This window comes from Numida meleagris, chromosome Z, assembly GCF_002078875.1.
Source record: "Numida meleagris isolate 19003 breed g44 Domestic line chromosome Z, NumMel1.0, whole genome shotgun sequence".
Classification (NCBI taxonomy): Eukaryota; Metazoa; Chordata; class Aves; order Galliformes; family Numididae; genus Numida; species Numida meleagris.
Window position 1 is genome coordinate 43,227,679 of NC_034438.1, and position 21,254 is coordinate 43,248,932.

Consider the following 21,254-nt stretch of genomic DNA (forward strand, 5'->3'; position numbering starts at 1 on the left):
CATTTTCTCCTTTTCTTTCCTGCAGCGTGTTCTTCAGTTCAACACTATCAGAAATTTGTTTCCTTTCGTTTTAAACCGCCTTTCTCCATTGTTGTTTTTCCTCACACCAATGATCAGGCCCAGCCAACTTGCATTTTCCCTGCCCAGAAAACTTTTATAACCATCCTGTCACTTTGTGTGCTCTTTTCTGTGGTTCATTATACCACATTATTCCATATTACAGTGTTTAATTATCAGATGAAGCAACCAGAGGTACCTGTGGTTCTCTGAGTGCAGATCTGGCCCGCTCTGATTTTCATTTCTTCCCTACTTATTCCTAACATTCAGTTTCCTATTTACAGTTAATGAGCGTACAATGTTTTCAAGTAACTATCTGCAATTACATCCCTCCTGAGTGCTAACACTTCAGGCAAATTTTTGCATGTATAAGTAGAGTTGTTTTTTCCTGTGTTTCACTTAGCAGCCTGGAACTGAACACATCACTTTATCAGCAGGTCACTCAGGACCTTTGGGGCCTGGATATTTTTGTCAACAATTTTAGTTTTGCTGTTGAGTACCCCCAATAACATCAGCAAATGCTGCTCTCCCATTATGTGTCCTATTTGCCCAGTTACTCATGAATTTCCAGGTCAGAATAGACTCTGCATTGCTGGGCAATTCAGCTACTAAACTCCTGTTGCTACGAAAATTGACCATTGTTCCTTGCCATTGCTTTCTGTTTCCTACCTGATTACTAATAATTCTACCCCACAAAAATGCAATTTCTTTTAAGAGTGCTTCAACAAGATTGAGAGCTTCTTGGAAAACTGAGTATAGTAAGCATGCCTTTCAGGCTGTTGCACGATGTTCAGAAATGAACCTGTGGGCTATGCTGAGCTCCCTGGAGGTTGCTGTGGAGAGCTGCCGGGACATGAGGTGCTACCCCAGGAAAATCCCCGGCAGCATCTGCGTAAGGATCTTTCTCCACTCATTGCTCCTAGGAGGCTCCTCCAGCCTGCACTGCACCATCCTGCTGCCTGCCTCCTTGTCTGGCAGAGAGGAGAGCTGGGGTATAAGGTCCCCTGTGCGCACTGCTGGGATCATACTACTCAAGGTTCTTTGTTGGCAGAAGAAGGGCTTGGGATGCCAGACATTAGCGTTCTCAGAATACCTGATCTGCACCACCTACGCAGAACTTCCCACGCACAGTGCTCCACAGTGAAGGACAGCTTCCTTGCCCAGTGGTGGGTCCTGGTTACTCACACCCTCACAAGGTGGTGGCAGCTGAGGAACCACACCAAATCCATTGCAGATAGCAGGGCACAGCTTGGCAACTCCTGGCACTGTTGCCAAAAGAATATTTCTGGTGGTAGATTGCAGACTCCCGTCAGCAAGGCTGTTCCTTCTAGCTCCTCTTTCAAAGTATCAGAAAGATACTAAAGGAAAAACAAGGATACAGAGAAAAGGGCAAGGAATAATAGCAGATCTGAGAGCAAGGCAAAGAGGTGCTTACCAAAACGTCTCTGCCAGAACTGGGCTTTGCAGCATGTGGAAAATGGCTGCCATGGGGACTGCAGAGCATCCTGGGGCTATTTGGAGGGAAACTGCTGGACAAGGCTTTCCCATGGTACAAGAAAGCCCCAGCCCACAGGCCTGGAGTTCCCTTTGCTGTAAAAAGTGGTGTGTGCCTCTACATGGTGTGGAGGGAACTTTCTTTCCACAGAACTGAGCAGCCCTAAAACAGCATGCAGGATGGGAAGAAGTCAGGCCAGCATCACTCTCACTGCAGCACAGTGCTGCCCATAGCTAGGTAAGGCCACACAGACTGGACCCAGAGGCTTCAGAGTGATTTTACCAGTCTTGGGCCATCTGTAGTCCTTACTTCCCAAAGTCCTACCCAGAAGTGTTTTATTAGTCATCTCCCATGGATAAAAAAGATAAAAAAAGTGACAGAAAACCACCATGTGTTTTGTTACATCAGCTTTGTGTAAACTTTTGGCTTTTAAGGCCCCAGTTCTGCTTTCTTCCAGGACTTTAACCAAAGCAGTGGTGCAGGCAGCTTGACAGCCAAGCCTGAGTCCCAGTGCGATGATGCTGAGGACATCACTGCTGTGAGGCACTGGGCAGGTCTGCGGCCTGCCTGCCCTCAGCAGTGCTACTGCGCTGCTCCTGCTCCCTGTATGCACTCCTGACAGAAAGTTTTCGCTTTCTGACAGGATGCCTTGCAGTACCCACAGGTACTTTACAAGTTGGAGTAAATTAGACGCTTTAGGACACGGATTTCAGCTTCTTTGGAGAAGTATAACTCCCAGCACTGGAGCAATCTGTGTGCCTATCGCTATCCTTGAGACACTTTTATTCAGTCAATACCTCTGTCAAGATGTACCTTGCTAAGGGCTCGCTGTAATTGGCAGTTCAGTGCAAAACCTCCACAATTTTTGCTTGAAATTTCTAAATGCGCCTTTCACCCAGTGTCACCCCTCTTTGCCAATCACTGATTATTAGGCACAATAAACTCAAGGGCAGCCGCAGGAAAGGTGAGCCTCACTCGAGCATGCTAATAATTCCAGATGAGTAAGCACTACCTAGAATTTCCTCCCCCTCTTCCCTCCAACAGCATTTCTATGGCCTCCAAAAATACCCCACCATGGACACTCTGTCGCCTCGCACTTCTCTCTCGGTGTTCACCGTTGTTGCTCCACGCCTGGCCGGGCCGTCTCCGCAAAATACAAACAGCGACACAGGCACAACCATGCGGCGCGAAAGAGCACCACGACTGGGAACCGAGGGGAGCTGGAGCCCTGCAGGACGGAGGCGGGAGGAGGGGTTGAGAAGTGGGCCGGACGGCCGCGGCGACGGGGCAGGGCTGCGGCCATCTCAGCCCCGCCCGAGCTGGCCTGGCCCGGCCCAGTGCAGCCCGCGAGCTCGGGAATCTCTGCTTCTGAGGTTCGGGGGAGGGAGGCGGTCAGCACGCGCCGGTACTCTGTTCCCCGTGGGACGGCCCTCTGCCCGGCGTCGGTACGGCAGCGGGTTAGTGAGTGCTGTGGGTTCCCTGTCCGGCCGCCAGGGAGCTCCTTTTCGGAGCTGGAAAGTTTCAGAGGGCGGTGAGCCCGGGATGCGGCGCGGAGTGGCGGAGAGGTGAGTGAGGCGCCGAGCGCCAGTGTTAGGTGACGCCGGCCCTCTGCGAGCGTTTCGGAACTGTCGGGGTTCTGCTTGGGCGGCTCCAACGAGCGCCTTGTCACCACCCCCCCCCCCCCCCCCGAAGTTCGAGCCGCTGAGAAATTAGTTTGCGAACTGAATGCTGATATTTTGGGGGTGGGGGGAATAAATCGGGAGCAGCAGGGGCAGGCGCGGGGAAGAAGTGAATATGCCTTCTTTTCACGTGCTTACATGCAGGAACAAAACCGGCCGGGGCTGCGATTAAGAGGTGCGCTTGTGCTACTCGGAGTTACGGAATGCAAAGATGTCTTGACTTCCAAAGCCATTTACTAAAGGCTTTTGCGAGGCCGTAAGCTGCCAGAACATTCACTTCAAAAACTGAATTATTTTAAAGTTTATTTCAGTTGTCCAAGATATTGTAGCTGATGTTTGTTGTCTGGATACTATTTACATCGAGCATGGCTGTTCTTAAAAGCCTTTTCTTAAATTTAGCACTGCCAGGGAGTGCCAGACAAATTGCACACATTTACTTTTCATCTGTAAAGGCTTTAAAATACACAGAAGTTTGGCTTTGAGTATACATTCTTGTCTTTCCCTTTGCTTTTCTTAAAACTGTCACTTGTGGCTAAAGCATATGCCAATGTGTGGAAGAGAAGGAAGAACAGGAATGTGTGTGGTGGTGGTGAGGGGGGCTTTGGTCCATTTGGCCATGAATTTTCATGGATGGTCGGAAGGTAGAAAAATACGGAATCCAGATGAGTTGCAGTGGATGTCCCAAACTGAACTGCATTTTATGCTTTTGTGAAGGCACATGTAAGAAGCAATTACTTAAGTGTTGTTCTCAGTTGTGTTTTATAAGATTGACTTGGGGCTACCATGAAAATGATTTGGGTCAATGTTTTGAAAGTACAGATTTCTTATTTTTGCTGCTGTAAATTGCACAGTGACTCATGAGATGGTAGAAGCCCTCCACTCCCTGTGGATCTCCTAGCATAATGCCTGCTTAGAACAGAGGTGTGCTGCAAATACTTGCTGAAGGAAGGGCATTGGCGTCTTCATTATCACCAGCTCCCTGCTGCCTCCTGGCACTGGAAGTTACACATTCCCAGAGGAAAATTGCAGGTTGTCCCCAGCAGCCTTACCCAGCCTATTACCTGTGGAGACCCCTGCATCCTCACCTGTGCTGCTGGTGTGGCTGGGGAGGGTGATGGAGATGTACCATGGGGCAGAACAGGGTGTTACGGAGTTCCACACAGCACTGACCTTTCCACGTGGGACTGTACCTACCCCATCAGACTCTGGGAATATCAGCTGTGCTGGTGAGCTCTACTGCAACCTGGAAGGGTGCGTGACCTTATGGGATCTTGGACCTCTACAGGAGACCACAGCAGCAGCTACTGAAACCACAAAACGTAGCAGTGGGCAAGAAGGTTTGCCAGCATGGGCAAATCATGGTGCTCACAGCCACACTGCTCACCCAGCTGCTCCTTCCATCCTCGGAGCAGGCAGGACAAGTGAAACCCCCAGCAGCTGAAGGGAGGCAGCTGAATTGTGCTTCACTTGGCTGTGGTTCTTGGCGTTGCTACTTTGAGTAGTTCAGTGAATGCTGATTTGTCTGTCACATCCACAAGGAGGCACAGTCAGGTTGCCCTTGTTCTGTCGATAGCTTTATATTTCTAGTGGCATCTGGTGGTGCAGCAATAGGGATTCTCCTGTTTCCATTTCTCTGAATGAAATGGACTTCTGGCAGCATTGCAGGGTATTGAGATACTTAACCATAGCAGTGCTGAACGTGCAACATGCACCAATGCATTCTTCAGGTTTTCTCAGTGTTTAAAGGTAAGGTCCATACTTCGCAGCTAGTGACTAGTCCTCTGCATCTGGCTGGCACAGAGACATTTGGAGGACTAGTTTGTAGAGCTGTCAGGAAGCAGTGATGTAGGCATTTTCAATATGGCTGCTGCTATCTTACTGTTATAGTACACAACCAATTGTATAATTTCTGAGTTACTGACTATAAAGGAGGAGACAAATGAAAACAGTGTTTAAAAAGTGGCATGGCTAAATGCTACTGCCAGAAGGGAATAATTTATTTCATTATTAGTTGTATTAACTTTCAAGTGGCTAGTGAGATTCATTCCCAGAGTCCTGGCAAATACTGTTACAGCCTCCACTGCCTGGAGTGGAGGCTGGACGCTGGGCTGTCAGAGGCAGATTACCGTTGTGAAACTAAATTTGCTGTAATAATTTTAAGAGAAGAAGTAATTATGAACAATGAAAGAGACCCAGTGTCTGCTGGTTGAGTGTTTCACCCATGCCTTCTGCCAGGGAAACTGGTGTAGCACCATTGCCTTCAGTAGAGTCATGACAGTTCACTGCTGCTGAGTTGCGACTGATGGAGAGTACTTCACAGAATGAAATGTATTTGCACTGTGATAGAAGAGTATGATATCTCTGCTTGGAAAAGTCTTATAGAAACATGTATTGTTGCACGTGGTGCTGTAACAGCACTGAGTACAATTCTCTCAAGCAGTCTGATGAGTATTGATAGTTAAGCTGTCATTAACAAGTACTTTTCTAATCAAATATAATTGTTTATACTGACAAGCGCTTGCAATTCATACGAACAGTGGCATTTTTTTAAAAGTCAATACAATGAAAGAATGTGGTAGGCTGTGGTAACAATGTGCATATCTTAACTGAATTAGAATTAGAATTAGATTGAACCTTAGCTGAGGTGAAGTTCTGGTGAAGAGCTTTACTGTTCATGCTTCAGAAAAAGGGTCAGCAACTTGAGGGCCCTTTTCAGATCTGGAGAAATGAATGAGGGGGTTGCCGTCTTCAGAGAGGAAAAGACCTACAGCTCCAAGAGATAACTGCGCTTCTTGCATAACCGCTCGCTGTGGGTCTCTCCACCAAAGCATTTTGGACATAGAGACTAGAATGGGCAAATAATAGTAGAAAATCACTCTCACAGAAAATCGTTTTGAAATATCCTGAATGTAGTAATGAAATGAACTCATGTCACCACAGTCAAGCTAATTCTTTTCTGAAGGAGAGAATACGGGAAAAGGGAGGGTGGGAAAAATAGATTGGGTCATCCTTTAAATTTCTCATTCAGCTGGGACTTGCTTTGGTCCTCCCCTCTTCTACAAGGCACTTGAAAATGCCACTCCCGCTTATCAAGTGACCAAAACGGTATGCTGGAATAGCAGCAACTCAAGTGCTTTTGTGATCTTCAGAAACCTGTGTGCTGTCCAGTGAAAGTACAGACACTTCTGTGTTAAGCCTAAGCGTACTGACAATAAGAGCACATACCTCTATTATGCAGAATAATTAAGAGATTCCTTGCAATGTATAGGTCAGAGGTTGAAAATTGCCGGTGTGCTGGTAGAGGCTGAAATCTCAAACTCTTCTCTTGATATCCTTCTTTTGAAAGGATCTTTAACATGTTTGGGAAATGCTCATGGTCATTATGTGAATAGTACGGTATATATATGAGTTCTAGCTCTTATAAATTCCTAACATTAAGCTACGTTGGGGGTATGGGGGGAGCAATAGAAAGTGATCCCCCATGTAGCAGAAATTTTATTTTCTAATTTTTCCTGAATAAAAAAACTTACAAATTTGTTACAGATGGAACCAGTTCTCTTCTTGTCTCCATCCTGGCTTGCTTACTGAATTGAAAAATTGGGTATCCATTCAACCTTACCGCATGCATTTGAGGCATGAGCACTGATTGTCATTGAAGTATGCAGCACTTGTCACATTTTGGTAGAGTACTGAGTGCTTCTGTCACCACCTGATATTTTTACAAAGCTGTGCATATCTCTTCCAATATTTATGCATGGCAGTGCAAAAAAAGAGAGGTAGGAGAATCACTCTGCTGTGAAAATGCAACATATCAAAGTCCGTGGGAAAATGCTGCAATTAATCTGTAAGTTACCGTTTGAATAACATAAGTAAATTGAAAAGGACAATAACTAGTTGTTACAGTATTTAAAAAAGAAAAATGTTAAATGAATGTCTTTTATACATACAGTGGCTCTGTGTCCAGGTGGAGACCGGTAATATGTGGTGTCCTCCAGCGGTCCATCTTGGGGCTGGTGCTCTTCAGCACAGACAGTGGGATCGAGTGCTCTCTCCGCAGGTTTGCTGATGACACCAAGCTGAGCAGTACAGTTGACACAATAGACAGAAGGAATGCCATCCAAAGGAACCTAGACAGGCTTGAAAAGTGGCCACACATGAACCTACTGAGGTTCAACAAGGACAAGTGCAGGGTTTAACACTTGGCTCAGGGCAATCCCAGATACAAGTACAGACTGGGGGAAGAGCTCAATGACAACAGCCCTGCAGAGAAGGACTTGGAGATCCTTGTGGATGAAAATCTGTACATGAGCCAGCAGTGTGTGCTTGCAGCCTGTGCTGTATCCTGGGCTGCATCAGAGGAGGGGTGGCCAGCAGGTTGAGGGAGGTGATTGTCCTCCTCTACTCTGCCCCTGTGAGGCCCCATCTGAAGCACTGCATCCAGGTATGGTACCCTGAGTACAGGAAAGGTGTGGAGCAATTGGAGCAAGTCCAGAGGAGGGCCATGAGGATGATTGAAGGACTGGAGCACTTCTCCTGTGAGGAAAGGTTGAGGGAGTTGGACTTGTTTAGCTTGGAGAAGAGAAGGCTTTGGGGAGATCTCCTTGTGGCCTTGCAGTACTTGAAGGGAGCCTATAAGCAGGAGGGGGACCTTCTTTTTACATGATCTAATAGCGATAGAACAAGGGGGAATGGCTTTAAACTAAAAGAGGGGAGATTTAGGTTAGACATTAGGCAGAAAGGGTGATGAAGCACTGGCACAGACTGCCCAGAAAAGCTGTGGATGTGCCATCCCTGAATGTGTTAAAGGCCAGGTGTGATGGGGCCCTGATGGGGTCTGGTGGGTAGCAGTCCTGCCCAAGGCCAGAGGGTTGGAATCAGATGATCTTTAAAGGTCCATTCCAACTAAAACCATTCTCTGATTCTGTTCTATGGATAGGCATATGTTGCATATGCAGCATAGAAGAAAAGTGATATTTAGAAAGATGTAATTGGCTATGTTTATTTAAAGAATGATAGTAGTAGAAGGTCAAGTAACTTGAATTTGAAGTAGGATTAGCTTTATGATGAACGGTTTTCAGAGCATCTCCTTAATTGCAAGGAGCATAGTTTTGTGTTGTTAACTGTGGGAAGCTATTTTAGGCATTGGCAATGTGCACAATGGTGTCAAAGTCTGATGCTTTTTTAGGTTCTTTGCTACCTTAGATCTCAGTGGGAAACTGAAAAGCAGTAATTTTGCCTTGCTACTGCTCAGGCAGTGAAGATGGGGTGGTGTTTTGGTAGTGCCACATACACTTTGATCTTTTTGAGATTGAGTGCACCAGTTACTGTGCACATGGGGCTGCTGGGAGCTTTTGCTAATCCTTCTTGCTACTCCTACATTATCTTTTTTTGGCATGGAACTTCAGCAGGAGAAAACACTTACAAACAGTTCTCCACATTGGTATCATATTTCCATAGCAGAGCTGCACCCAAGCAAGACCTACGGCTACCCGATCACCACCTTGATAAATGTGCGACAGTGCTAGACCTCAGAACTCCATCCTAGCGAACATCCCTCTTGGATCCAGGGCCTATGCTACAGCTTGAGCAATCACAGAGGCTATGTGGGTGATACGTGAGGACAGTGAGACTTATGTTGCATTTGTTCTTATTTTCAGAACCTGATTTCTAACCTGCTTTCCCAAATTAACATGAGAGACTCGCTGGATTTGGGGATATCCACTGCCTGCCCAGAGGAGCACTTGGAGGAATGTGGCTTGATCTCCCTCTTGTGGAAAATTATTGGAACTACATTCTCGTGTCATTAAAGAAGAAACATCCACTAACAGCTAATAAACTATGTCAGCAGTTACTGTGATGCCTTCTGCTGTTGTTGGTACTCAAGGAAATGAGGAAGTGGACTCTCTGATCGCACTGCATTACAATTACACAGGAAAGCTTATTCTGAGGGAAAAGGCAACTGATAACATAGACCTTTCCACTATCACATTTCTGTTCCTATGTAGTTTCATAGTCCTGGAAAATCTGATGGTGTTGATTGCCATTTGGAAAAACAATAAATTTCACAACCGCATGTACTTTTTCATTGGCAATCTAGCTCTCTGTGATCTTTTAGCTGGGATTGTTTACAAAGTAAACATTCTTATGTCTGGGAAGAAAACTCTGAGCTTGTCCTCCACAATCTGGTTTATTAGGGAAGGCAGTATGTTTGTTGCATTAGGAGCCTCCACCTTCAGCTTATTAGCTATAGCTATTGAGCGACACTTGACAATGATTAAGATGAGGCCTTATGATGCAAATAAAAAATACAGAGTGTTCCTTCTCATTGGAACCTGCTGGCTTATTTCAGTTTCCTTGGGTGCCTTGCCCATCCTTGGCTGGAACTGTATAAACAACTTGCCAGATTGTTCAACAATTTTGCCTCTTTACTCCAAGAAGTATGTTGTATTCTGCATTAGTATCTTCATAGCCATTCTGGTAGCCATTGTTATCCTTTATGCACGCATTTACATCCTGGTAAAGTCCAGCAGCCGTAATGTCACTAACCACAACAACTCAGAGCGGTCCATGGCACTCCTTAGGACTGTTGTGATCGTTGTTAGTGTCTTCATTGCCTGCTGGTCACCGTTGTTCATTCTGTTCCTTATTGATGTGGCCTGCAGAGTCAGGGAGTGCTCTGTCCTATTCAAAGCCAACTGGTTTATAGCTCTGGCTGTCATAAATTCTGCAATGAATCCTATCATCTATACTTTGGCGAGTAAGGAAATGCGTCGAGCTTTCTTTCGCCTTGTTTGTGGCTGCCTGGTGAGATCCAGGGCAGCCAGATCTTTGCCTATTCAGCCCACACCAGATCATAGCCGAAGTAAATCCAGCAGCAGCAACACTCAGAAGCCAAAGGATGATTTCCCACAGATGAGCATTCCCTCATGTGTCATTGAGAAACACGAACCTTCATTTCACAATGGAAACTTCTGTAAGTAAAGTATTCCTCAAGACAAGGACCTTTCTGTGGCTTAGAATTAAACTACAAGTGTAGTTTAAGTATTTGTGCACTTAAATTGTAGTGGGAAACACTAAACCCTTATTTAAGGACTTCTTTATCAACAATCATTTGCTTTGCATGTCTTTCAGTAAGGCATCTGATTCAGAAAAACTTTTCATGCTACTCAACAGCCAGTGCAGAGTTTATGCGCATCTATTGACATTGTGACCATGATGACATTGCATGGTGAAGCTGTGTTTGACACCACCTGATCCTGCAGGACATCAGTAAAACCTGCTACATTCATTAAATGTTCACTAAATAAGTAAAACTTCAGCATTCACTAAATGGTGCTGATAATAAAAAAAATGAGTCTGATTTTTGCTGACTCAGAGAAAATCTTATTACATATATTGGGGATTATAGTTCTGTATATGTATCTCACTGTTATGTTAATGGCCTTACTTGTATGTGGTATAAATAGCTGTATATTTGTACAATTCCTTATTAAAAAGTCATTGTCTGGTTAGAGTTTATTGTATTTTAAACATTATACTGTAGTATAGAGTACAAGGTGACTAATTATAGTAATAGATGTCTTTCGAAGGGGATTTTTAAAAAACATGAAGTAGTAGCTTTAAACTGACAAACTTTAATACCGTATCAATGCAGTATTTTTGTTTCCACTGTTACTGAAACTTTTCATGTTTAGTGAAAGACAACATGACAGTTGTCACTGTGGCATTTCACAATTTATTTTAACCACAGAGTAGTAAATAACTATTGTGAGAGGTTACATATGTTCGCTATTTAAAGTAGTTAAAATGTGACCCAGCTATGCATATATCAAGGGCATGTACTACTTCAATGCATATACTTTTACTTACTATTTTTAGTGTATTTAGAAATGTATGTAAAGCCTACATAAACCTGTGTACCTTGTGAATGCACTACCTAAGCTGAGTTTCTTCAGTTCTGAAGCAGAGATGTATCATTTCAGAGAGCTGTGAACCACAACCTGGTTCTTGTGGAGTTCCTTGTTCTCCGTCTGGGCACTACCGCAGTGTGGGATTATGTAATAAATTCTTCTTGGGAAGAGGCCCCACCAGTAGGATGAGATCCCATTTTCTGGCAGTGGGACGTTGTGCTTCCATTGTCTCTAAACACTTTTGTAGATACAGGAGGGAAGATACAGTATAACAGAATCATGCTGAACAGCATCTTTCCATCTATACCAGACCCTACCTTGGATCTGGAATGAAAGCCCATTCAGTTTGGAAGACCTTCCAACTTTTCAGGAGCCCCAGAATCATCCTTTTGAGGGGCTGTTCCAGAGAAACCTCTGTGAAAACAGCTTTATAGTTTATCACCAGCCTCAGTATAGGATGCTGTTTGGCATCATTGGGTACCTAAGACCTAGAGTAGACAGGACTTCATAAGCATCTGGGTTTATATCCCCATGGAAGTGGCCTGTGGTACTTCCATCAGTCGTACTTTACAGCTAGAGGCTTTGGTGTAGGCTTTCCCTTGAGTGAAAGGGAAAGGGGACTCTGATTACTTCTCAGTGAAAACATCTAACTTTTCTTGGGCTCTTTTGAAGATTCTTGTTTAATGTCTCAAACCACACTTCACCTTAAGCATAATCAGAAGAGGTTGAGGCTTTTTTAATTAATAACTTGTAGGAGCTCATTCTTAGCTTGTGTCTGATCTTAATCATTAACAACAGCATTAAGACTCTTTCCAAGCATGTATGGTGTGTAAGTGATGTAATGTCTGTAGCAAAAGCCTTTAAAATGTAGAGGTTTGCACTGTGATTATCTTTACAAGTTAGCAGTGTACTTATTGTAAATGTTTTCTTGCTGTTAATGAAGAACAACAAAGACTGCATTTGAATGAAGTAACTGAAAGAGAATAGTAAGTATGAATAACTTCTACCAAAAATGTTGTAACGCAGGGCATGTAGAGAGGAAGAACCAGCTAAACAAAGCTTAGAATGAACGGGAGCATGAACTGCAGGTATGGGCTAGGTCAGTAACTGTAGGTTTTTTAGAAATAAAACTGACAACACTGTATTGTTGTGGCTCACGTTTTTAGATGTTACAGTGCTATTTTGTATATTTTCAGTCTTGAAGATCTGCCTTGAAGTCTGTTTGGAAACTGCTTGCTAAAATGTTGGTATGCTTCTAAGTGCTAGCTTATGAAGTGGTGGCATGTGGCAGCACTTCTTGCTATTTGTAGAGGAGAAAGGCTGTAAAGACAGGACAGCTGATGAAGAAAACACTGTGGCTGATCTACACCAACCCTCTCATTGTGTTATGATGTTATGTGATATTCCATATTTAGGTGAAAAGTAAAAATTGTAGTAGCCAAAATCTAGGAACGTGCCTGTGAATATAAGTTGTGACATCTGGATGATAGCCTCAGCTGTTGTTAGTTGATGCATGGTACAAGCAATACAAGTAACTGCTGGAAGGCATGTGATTATGTGTCAATTAAAAAAAAAAAAAAGCTTTCACTCCACTTTCTCTCTTATTTTGGAGGTTTGTTTTTTTTTTTTTCCATAACTTTTGGTTTTTTTGAGGGCAGGAAGGTGGAAAGTGGGGAATATTTCATTGCCCAAGCATACTTGAAGCTGGTTCCTAATACTCATGCTTTCTCACAGAACACTGATAATATAATTTACAAAATACTGACCAAAAAAAAAAGAAAAAAGTTTTTTCCCTAGAAAACATTTAAATTCTGGATGTCGTGCCTGAAAGCACTATCTGTGAGAGCAGGGTCCTGCCCAAGGCTGCTGCTCTGCCAGCCCTGGAGCCAGCGGCAAGCTCTGCCTCTGTTCTGTGAGAAGGGCTCCTCTCTGAGCTCATCCACTTTGAGGGCCCACTGCACTGGCTGCAACATCTATAGAAAAGGCACATTATGTGCTAAGCCACTGTAAATAAGGTGTAGCATTGCCTGAAGCATTTTTTTTTTTCCAATAGCTTTAGTAAGGAAATGGAAAAAACACCTGGGCATAGAATGCCAGGTACCAGAGAGCTGAGATCCTGAGTGCATCCAATCCACCCCTGCTGTGCTGAGCTTTGCTAGCACCAACCCAGTTAGTGCCATTTAACCTAACATTTCCAGTACACTCTGCCGCACAGATCAGCCCTTGACTATGCTGGAAGCCCCACACTGGTCCTGGGGACAGTCTCCTCTCATGACAAAAACTCACTAGGGGCAAGAAGAGCAGCAGTGATCAGGGGTTTCTGCTTGGCCATCACTTTGCCATGAGGCTTACTTCAGCCTTAAGCAGGCTGCAGGCACCATGAGGAAGTGTGTGAGCACTTCAGGGCTGCAGTTCTGACCAAGAACAATGTAACTTCCCAGGGCATTCCTGGGTTAAACTTTTCTCCCATTGGTTTTGAGGGATGGGTCTTCCCAAGGAACTATTCTGGTGGTGCAGAAGGGGATCTGGGGAGTGTCAGCCCAGCTAAGTGTCCTTCAAATGGGAAGGCTTTTTTCTCTCCACAGCGCACTAAACAGCTGCTCTTGCATGGACTCTGTCCTTGCAGTCACTCTCCATGCAGAAACTATGGAACTGGTTACTCTCACCTATTTAGCATGCCAAGCAGGACAACTACCTTTTCAGGTGAGCACATCATCTGCCCCAAAGAGAATGGGCCTGTACTTGCATCAAGAAAATGTTATTTGGCAAAATAGAAAAGTGGAAATCAAAGTCATCTCTGTCAAAGTGAATGGAACTGCTCTAGTGTAAAGTCAGAGTAACTAAGACCAATGCCCTTACACATTACCTTGTCCTCTGAAACTTTTGGTCTCTGTTTCTACTGTGTAGTTCATTATCTTAATAATATTCAATATCCAATCCTTTCAGTTAAGTGTGGTGGATACATAGATAGATAGGTTGATTGATTGATTGATTGACTGATTGATGGTCTGTTAGGGAACCTGGTCATAGGAGCAGAAACTCAAGTCTAGTTTACATGCATTCAGATTTGATAGCAGTGCTCACTATTTTATTACTTTGGTTAATCACATACAAACTGAATAATCAGAAAACAGCTGCATGACACATACTCCATATTCTATTGCTCAAGGACTTCCTCAGAGACAAAATTTGCCTCCATAACTAGAATATCACAATCAGAAGACAGGCAAAAACTTGAGATTCACTGAAGTTTTTGGGAATATAAATGATCACAGTTTTTCCACATACATTATTTTTCCTGCAATTCTCAATTAAAAGTGTTTCTAAAAGTAATAAATATTAATAAGTATAAAATGTAAAGTCAGATTCCCTTTTACAGCAAAATAGACACTTTTTCTTCTGTTGTTGTCCACAAAATATGAATTAAAACATTTACCTCAAAAGAAGCAACCCGTCTTCAAGATTTAACTCTGCTTGACTTTACTTAGAAGCAATTATCACATCAATCCAGCCACAACAGACAAGATATTTATCTCCTGCCAATTATAATCTTAACATTCTTCACTTAATGAAAAAAATTCACTGTTTTAGAATGAGTATTTGGGTGTTTTTAGTAGTTTTTGTCTCAATGAAGACAAAAGAGGACAAGCTGTCATTTATTCTTTGTTATTTGACCTTCATGATAACTACTACTGGAACTGTTAGCTTGCATCTTAATCTCAGAATTTGAGGCTACTTTTGTTATCTGAGTCATCCTTCCACTCTCCCACAAAATGGATTAGTGGAATGAATCACCTAGTTTCGGCTTCTTTTTTTCTTTTGTTTTCCACAGCTTGTTCTGTTGTCGAACAAGGTTTAAACACCCTTCTGTTAGCTTTTCCACTATACAGTACTTTGGCTAGAAACCTGCAGCTCTGAAATCTTATCCCCCTTATTGAGATTTTAAAAAAAGTTTTTAAAAAGTGTTGCTCACTCTCAGTGGAAGCCATACATGATGCTCATGTTGGAGAATGCAGAGGAACAGATCAGGACTTACAAACATAAATATCTCAAAAAAGATGATCCTATAGGCATTGTACAAGTGTTTTGCAAGTCCCCTCGCTGTGGTTCTGCTTTAACCCTATCAGCCAATTAGCATATTTATAATCTGGTGACAGCCCTTTAGTCTCATTAGTGGTCTACATGCCTATTGGCTCATGTTTCCAAGTCTCATACTTCTAACCCCTGGGATTTTCCCTTCCAAGGCAGCTTTTCACCTTTTTGCTTTCCCCAAGCCTCTGGTTAACTGCAGGCAAATCATTATGTCCGTGTTATCCTCTACACAGCCTTGTGCACATTCCAGCTGCATCCAGTATGGGTGTGAGCAAAGTTCACGGACATTGAGCACGTGTGAGCAGAATAAAGAATTGAGCAGTAATTAGCTCCATATCATGACGGCTTTGAGCCAGCATGGGGAGTGGAGAGGTGCAAACAAAGTTTTGCACAAAGAAGACAGTGCAAACCAACATGGTTTTTACAGTAACTGAGGTAACTCTGTATTTGGATTTCACATATGCATATTGTGAGAATGTCTGGAAGATCAAAAGGAAACTGTAGCTATTACTTCAGCTTTTTTTTTTTTTAAGGAAAATATAGTTTACATTAAAAATTCTTTGTTTCACCACTCACTTCATATAGACATGGGATGCTAAGAACAAAGGTTTGAAAGCTGATTTGTAACCTGTTGTCAGAACATGCACAGATTGCAAGTTTGTGTTCTAGAGATGTAAATGCCCTGGAGGCTGCAAAACTCTGTTTGCTTTGAAGTGGAGCATTTATTATTTATAAATATCTAAATATACATACATTCTATTATGAATACTGTAGCTGGCATTTGATGTGATATCAATTTTATGAATTCTCCTCCTCTTACTGTGTATCCTCATGCCCAGAGACCACGATAATAAGAAATGTGAGCATTTTATAATGGGAAGGAGAAGAATTTTACAAGGATATTAGAAATTTAGTGTTGCCAGGTAACAGCAGGCAGTTAGTAAGCGTTCTTTATGTGACAACGCACATTTTGTACTCAAATCCTAGTCTGAGACCTATCTCCTTTGTTCTGTTCTTTTTGTTGAACAAGTACAGCAGAGACATTTCTGATAGAACACTGTAGGATTTGCAGTGGAGGAAGCTACTATACTTTCTCCTCTTCTACCCTTTCCCCATGTGCAAAGTCCTTGGCATGGAAGCAGTAGACCATGGAGATTGCCTTTCCTCCTCCACAGAGGCACAGCCAACCTGAACATCCTTTTCTTTTGTTGGGGAAGGGAGTGGAGGAGTCCTCAAACTGTGCAAATGCTCATTCAAATCAGAAGGTAATTCAGTTTTCAGCTCATGTTTTCTACCTTTGGGGTTTTGTTGCTTGTAAAGCATCTGAAGTAACTGAAAATTTGGGAACAAGATTATACCTCCACTGTCCAATCTAGCACTCCCAGCTTCAATGAAAAATGTCACTATTGGAATAATTAATATGGATCTTTAAAAAAATCAATCAGAAGCATTTGTTTCACTTGTTTAAAGGAATCTAATGTATTTTCATTGCTTGTAGTTCAGAGTGTAGCAATACAACTGGAATCAAAGCCGGAAATCAAATTTTCTGATTCAGTTTCACTTCTAACTTCTCAACTATTCCCTGGGAAAGTATAAAAGGATACCACAATATTATCTAATCTCAGTGATTTCTATTGAGTCCAGTAAATTTGTTCATTCCTTAAATCCCAGCTCTTGGACTCACGGTATTGAATGATCACCATGTTTTTAAATAAGTAAGTGTGTAGCCACTGGGACTACACAGAAGAGAAGAAAATAAAAAGGAGAGAGGACTCAAAACCAAAGGCAAACAGTAGAAAGCTCAAATTGTAATGTTGTCGGCAGTACAGTTTTCAGTTAATTGTACAGCATTCAAATCAGTCTCATAACTTCATGTCTCTTCAATTGCCTACAGTGGTGTCTCCTCACAGAAATGAGCCCTGATTCTATCAGGCTCAGTTCTCTCTTGCTGAGCTCGCTATAATGCACCTCCTCAACCCTAATGGCAGCAGTTTAGAATCTTGTATCCAAATGGCTATGCAATTTTTATAGGATTGTCATGCGGAAGAAAGATCTATGAGAGTAACAATGACAAAAAAAACAGTGGTAGTGCAAAAGGAACTTTGATTTGCCCCTATACTTTTCCTTCTTGGCTAGCTTCAAGATCATTTGGTTCCCAGTGACTTAGAAGGGGCTCTGGACCTTGCCATCTAACCAGACAGAGTCTCCCAGGACACTGTCACAGCAGGGTATTGTTGCAGCCCAAAACAACTAGAACTAAACTGTGCCCAACCAAGCTACATGTAACTCTTGTAACATCAGTGAACAGGCTTGGCAAATTGGATGAGTTGACAGAACAGCTTAAAATAGCCACATTTTCCTGGAAGCAGTTTGTGACATATAGTTTGGGGAACTGAATATTTCTGTCAAGATTTTTCATTTTGTGTCTCCTTGACACCTGCTTTAATTTCGAAAACATGCAGCTATTTGGCTTCTAAGTTATTAAAGCTATCGTTGTGATAGCAGTAAAAAGATTAGCTGCTTATTTCAGTCTGTATTTAGTGCCTTCAGTCATACACCCTTGTCTTGTCACATTTTTCCAGGCATACACTGACAAGATACTTAGGAATCTAAAACAGAGATAGGCAGCAGGTGGGATTTTTGAAGGCATCTGAAGAAGTTAGGCACCTGACACTTTCTGAAGTGATATACAATTATGCCTGAAATACAGAAGAGGCACTCTCTTACAGCTAGTGATATCACACTAAAAACTTTCCAGGACATGGCTGTAGGAAGGTGGGAGCCCAGAATGACAAGTGTTCTATATGATGATAAAGATGTCATTTGAGATGCTTCAAATGGAAATATAGTAAGAATGGATGCTCGTCAATAAAATAAGTCTGATGGATTCTGCTTCAGGATCTCTTCACTTTCCGTTGCAAATTCCAACCTAGTAAAAGGACAACCTGGATTTTAAGAATTCCACTTGTCCCAGTGCCATGCTAATCTGTGCCATGTTCATTTGAAAGGCAGCATTTAATTTCTTTCCTTTGCTCTCAGGTTGTACCCAGACCTAGAAACATCACCTAATAACTATGTGCAGTCAAAATGAATCGGGAACATTTGGTTCACTAAATGTCTTAGTTTGGTTTCAGAATATCTTGTTTACAGAATCAAATGTACTTTTATGGCATAGGTCACATGATCAGCCTTAGAGACCTTACCAATTTTTGTTCTTGAGAACAACCAAAAAAACTTCCCAAAGTTGCAACTTCAAGATATTTCAAAGCAAAAGGTGCAAGAAAATTATCTGAGGTTGTGGTAAGTTTTTTGTGTTTAGGTCTTTTTTTCTGTAATATTTGTGTATATATATATATACACATACATACACACACAAATATATATATTATATATATGTATATATATAGTGATGCTATCTGAATTCATTCTAAGTGAGTTCTTCTATCAGTTTGGTCTTAATCTAACAAATTCTTAAACTTCAAAAATTCTTAAAAGCAAATGTCTCTTCTATATTTGGCAACTTCCGGGCAGACAGGTGCATAACCTGAACTTATCCTGCTGAGTTTTGGCCATTACAAATCAAGTCTAATGATTTGATTTGAGATACTGGTGCTAGATGACCTTGGAATGCTGAAGGCTAAATCGTGGCTCTGGCTAAAACTTTCCCATAACAGGAACTGTGTCTACTGAATGTGGCTCAATGATTTTACATTCTACAGGTTCTAGGAAGATAAATTCATATAGTCCTTGCACTTGAACAGTACAAACCTTCAATAAAAAATTTCCCAGTACCAAAAGTCAAGCATGTATTTGCCAGAAATGCATCTTTATTTAAATTGATATTTAGAGAAAAGCTGATATTTGCAGTATCTATCACTTGCTGAAGGCCAAAGTCAAGTTATACTTTGGAAGAGGCACCTAATAACTTGCTAAATGCAAATTACATCATTTGCAAAACTGATCATTGAGTGTTAATAGTTTTCAGTTTTTATAAGAAGAAAATGTCTTTGACTAACCACTCATGTTTTGCATTAAATCTACTAAACACAAGGTATTGGAACTTGTCTGGTCAGTATATAACATCTCCACTGGAAACTGATAGATAAGGACTCCTAGCTCTTCACTGTAATCAGAGAACTATCAATAAATAATCTTACCGCTCAAATTAATAAATTCAAGTTGCAGAATAGTGTTATAATTAAAAACCCAAATGCATACATCTTGTACACAGAAAGATCACACCAAATCATTGTTAAAGCTAGATACAAATGCTTTTAGTCATATCATACAAGAATTCAGATTTGACATCAGAAAGATAAAATGCTTTTGATATCAATAACACTGAATAACACTTTAAAAATCCTTTTATGTAAAAATTCTGAGTTGCAATACAAGTTGCTGAATTCAATCTCCTGTCAACGGTTTACGGGCGTTAGGCCCGATTCCGTGACAAAGGGGACGGGGGACCCAAGGGCCCACGTCCCGGGAAAAGGGGAAAGGGGAAAAGGGTAGGGAGATGGCCCTGAGAGCAAAGAACAGCGGCAACAATCTGAGGAGAAACAAACTAATTTACTAAATAAAATATCGGAATGCAAAACAACACACTATAATACAATATAATTACAATTTAAGCTGATAAATTCAATACAGAGAGAGAGAATGTCCCAAAATCAAGGTAGGCCTTACTCTACTACCGACGATAAGGCGGCTGGAGAGCGAGGTGCTGCCAAGACGAGAGACGGCGGAAAAAGGGACGAGGTCTCGTGATCTGCAAGTTTTTATACTGCGAGCTTCTATCTTTTCCCTCCGGCTGGAAAATGGTAACAAAGGAGCAAAGTGCCGTGGGGACTGTAGTAGTCCTTCTCTTCTGAGAACTAGGTATGTCCACTACATGATGTTATGATGTGGAATACCAATAACCGAAAATCACAAAACCATGACATCTCCTTACATAGTATTTAAGCAAAGTGATCCAACTGTTATCCCCATAGTTGTGCTTCTTAGATAAAATCATAAATAAGATGCTCAATTTTTTTCCCCTCAAGAAATTGAGACTGATGTATTCTATTTTTATCTGAAGAATCACAATTGGCTTTTTTCTTCAGTTAAAAACACATGGCACAGAAGATTAGTTCTATACCAGACTGACTTGAAAAATATAAATATATACTGTATTTATGTATGTGTATATGTACACTTAATATTCACAATAGAGAATCAGACTAATTTTTATCAAAGTTACTTTAAGAAATTCTTTTGTTGTGACTTCATGCCCACATAAAGCATTGAGAATTTTCAAGTGTACCACGTGAAAGAGGATTTCTTAAACCTAAAGAAAATATACTGGTGAAATACAGGGGCATATGCATTTTTTTTTAAACATACATGTTTTCATATCTGCAATTTCTACCAGTTATATTTTGCAAGTTACAAAAACTGAAAGAATTATCTAGAGTCAGTGTTTCCTCTCAGCAGGCTGCTGCAAGCAGAGTTCACTCCCAGAAGAAAGTATTGGCAAATTATTCTCAAGGTGATGGTTGATAAGATGACTTATGCTGTCAAAGACACGATCTTTTGTACGAACCTTCAAAAAAAGGATGCAAGAAGACAGATTAAGCAGGAAAATACTTCTTCCCTTAACTTTGCACCAAATTCCCTAAGAATAAAATGGAACAATTGGTCATGTCTTAGAGACTGATTCCTCTTACACCAAAACAGTAGAAATTAGTCTCTGTTTTGTCTATGGCTCTTTTAGTCTCTCCAAATTGATACTTGGCTAGCTACCTATGGGCCAGTATACTATTATTACACTTAATGAATAAGTCTGCTTGAGAAGTTTACATGCCACACCTTGCTTTGCTGTAAGATGGACTTTTAGCTCAAGTTTTCTTCTTCATATGGGAACTCCTGAGTCACAGCCTGAAAAACTGATTGAGCACCTGGAGGAAAGACCCAGTCAGCCCTGGGGGCACAGGTGAAGGCAATTCACCTGTGTGACTGGAAGGCCTCTTAGGCCTCATT

General features: G+C 41.9%; 2 protein-coding genes across 2 annotated transcripts in view; one reads left to right on the forward strand and one right to left on the reverse strand.

The window, feature by feature from the left end:
• Positions 1,907-12,723, forward strand: S1PR3 (sphingosine-1-phosphate receptor 3). Its single transcript, XM_021381376.1, has 2 exons — positions 1,907-3,117; positions 8,889-12,723. The coding sequence occupies exon 2, from the start codon at positions 9,070-9,072 to the stop codon at positions 10,210-10,212; it is 1,143 nt and encodes a 380-aa protein (XP_021237051.1). The 5' UTR covers positions 1,907-3,117; positions 8,889-9,069; the 3' UTR covers positions 10,213-12,723.
• The window catches only part of SHC3 (SHC adaptor protein 3), a 56,356-nt gene continuing 55,200 nt past the window's right edge, over positions 20,099-21,254 (reverse strand). Inside the window, exon 12 of the mRNA XM_021381393.1 lies at positions 20,099-20,817. Within this exon, the coding sequence (XP_021237068.1) occupies positions 20,689-20,817 (129 nt within the window). The 3' untranslated portion in view covers positions 20,099-20,688. The remainder of the gene's footprint in view (positions 20,818-21,254) is intronic.